This window comes from Eptatretus burgeri, chromosome 15 (genome assembly GCF_056783735.1).
Source record: "Eptatretus burgeri isolate ZD-2024b chromosome 15, Ebu_testis_v1, whole genome shotgun sequence".
NCBI lineage: Eukaryota > Metazoa > Chordata > Myxini > Myxiniformes > Myxinidae > Eptatretus > Eptatretus burgeri.
In genome coordinates this window covers 43211864-43214363 of record NC_140975.1, presented here as the reverse complement: position 1 = coordinate 43214363, position 2500 = coordinate 43211864, and the positions used below count along the sequence as shown (strand labels likewise).

The 2500-nt window shown below is 44.0% G+C and overlaps 1 protein-coding gene across 4 annotated transcripts in view; it reads left to right on the top strand.

The window, feature by feature from the left end:
- RAB11FIP4 (RAB11 family interacting protein 4) overlaps positions 1 to 2500 on the top strand; it is a 60797-nt gene that overhangs the window by 38904 nt on the left and 19393 nt on the right. For all 4 annotated transcript variants that reach the window (XR_015051970.1, XR_015051969.1, XM_085858182.1 and 1 more), the window contains 2 exons: positions 491 to 572; positions 782 to 919. Coding sequence is in view for 2 of the 4 variants with exons in the window: in XM_085858182.1 (XP_085714308.1) it covers positions 491 to 572; positions 782 to 919 (220 nt within the window). In the remaining 2 variants the exon portion in view is untranslated. The remainder of the gene's footprint in view (positions 1 to 490; positions 573 to 781; positions 920 to 2500) is intronic.

Here is a 2500-nt window from a genome sequence, read left to right as displayed (position 1 = left end):
AAACTTTGAACAGTTTGAGATTTAAAAACGATGAAATAATTAAATATTTTGTTTTATCTTTGGCCTTGGTTGATGTCATGGTGAGCGTTAAGAAGTGGAAAGTTGACTCAGAGTGCCGTGCCCTTCATTCAGAAGTCAGAAAGTCAACATGATTAGTTACATTACTTATCTGCATACGTGCCGTTTCAATTACCAACAAGTCACGAAGCATGTATCCGGCCCGCACCAAGTGTAACAATGGCTGTTACGGCCCTCGGATTAGAAAATGTTCCTCACCTCTGGCAAAGACCTTAATGGTGGTTCTTGAGTGCTTCACAATCAGATGTAGTAATAATCGCTACAACCACCCTTTGAAATCCAATGCGAACCCAACTCCGAATTTCCTCAATCCTCCATCCCAATGAGGGACCAAGTTAAACCGGTGGGTTTTCAGTTTTGCATCAGAGATGTTTTTGGGTTCAAATGTCTGCCTCTCGTCCTCGTTTTTCAGGTTGTTCATGTTGGAAGAGGAAAATGAACAGTTCCGTATGACGATGCCACGCCTGAAGGCACAAGTAGAGAAACTGGAGGAGGTGAGATGGACTTTGATCTATTTTGGCTGTTCTTGAGTCCTGCCTTTGATTGACATTTTGCTCTTCTCCAGCATCATCCACAACATGCTCTACAACACCATCCTCTCATATGGTCATCTCGATAACTATCGATACACCTCACAATTATCTCATTATTAGCTTTGGATGATTTATGCAGAGATGTTTCACATTTGCTTACTAACCATCAGGAGAAGACGCGCCTCCAGGAGAAGTTGGAGGACTTTTCTCTGCGGATTAAAGATGAGATGGATCTCAGCAAGAAACTCACAGATAAGATGAAGAGGGACAGACATGAAGTACAAAAGGAAAGAGAGGCAACACAGGAGGTACTGATGTTGAGCGGGCTATTGTTGTGCGGTGGTGATGATTAACTCATTTCTTAACATACACATCGTCATTATGAAGGAAATATTGGTGAGTTCCTTCACAGCCAGAATTCTTCTCACTTTCTCATGGGGTCGGCTGGGAAAGTTTTTTTTCCCCGAGTCTTTCACGAACCAGTTGGCCAGCTGGTTCTGATGCTCGATTAAATATGGCAGGAATTTGGAATTTGTTCAGTGTGCTGACGATACACGTAAAGTATACTCTTCGTGAAGGACACCATGGGATCTTTAACGTCCACCAACTAATACTGGCAAACGGGACACCCAGTGTAACATCCATCCGAGGGACAGCACGCACATTGATGAATCAGCCTGCATGTGAAACACCGGGATGACAGTTTATAGCTGGGTCGGAATTCGAACCCAGGCAAGACAGCTCAGAGATGAGACACTTGAGAATCCTTTTGTTTAATTAACTTGTCTCACTAGACAGTACAACTGTTTTTCTTCTCTCCCTGTGACATTTGATTAGCACTCTTGTGTCTGCACCGTGCTTGCCAGCCGATTGCCTGCTTTCGCAATGATGTCATCCTTCAGTCGGGAGGTGGCAGCGTCTGTGATTTGTGCTTGCAGTCATAGCAGCAAAAACTTTTTTTTCCCCATAGGAAGAGACGATCCATTTCGTGGAAGACAGTTTTCTTGGTGAATCACTTTGTGAGGCATTTGCTCATTTTCCACTGTTGTCTCTCCAGTGGTGAGACCATGTTCAGACTTTTATTTGTGTCTGGAGCTGACATGAAGGCACCTCCTCCACCAGGAGAACTGTGAACCAGAATGTAAAGAATGTACTCGGTGTTTCCTTTTTCTATGCATAGGTAACTATTTTAATATTATTGGACATTAGGAGCTGTCTGGGATAGTTATTTCCATAAAAACCAAATAAATCATTGGTCAACCAACCATGAAGACTCACTCCACCCTGCCTGCCTTAGTGTTTGTTTATCAAAAAGGGACAGCCCTGTAGATAAGGTGGTTGTCACTTTTGACTTTGTTTACAGCAAATTCCACACTGTCTGCAAACTGGTAGCCAATCAAAATGAGACAGCATGACCACCCATGCAAGTAACGTAAAGGAGATGACTTCTGCCCAAAGTTGATGGCTATCTTCAACTTTGTAATTCAGAAACAATTATTGAATCTTCTTTCTCTTTAACGGCCACCATTACCCCACCTTTCCTGTGGGGTCAGCTCAGTCCGAGTCTTCAGGAACCGGCCGGCTCGGCCTGACGTTCGACTAGTTAGGGCAGGAATTTGTAATTTGTTCATGGTGCAGGCAATAGCTCGCCTACTCTTCGTGAAGGACACCATGGGATCCTTAACGTCTGCCAACTAATGCTGGCAGACAGGACACCCGTTTATCGTCTGTCTGAGAGACGGCGCACACTGATGAATCGCCCTCCATGTGAAACACCGCATTGACAAGGTTTGGATTCAAACCCATGTCAGACAGCTTAGAGACGAGTGTGCATACATCTTGGCCGTTCGTCTCTTAGAATTAATTCCTGCATACCTGTCTTTATTCAC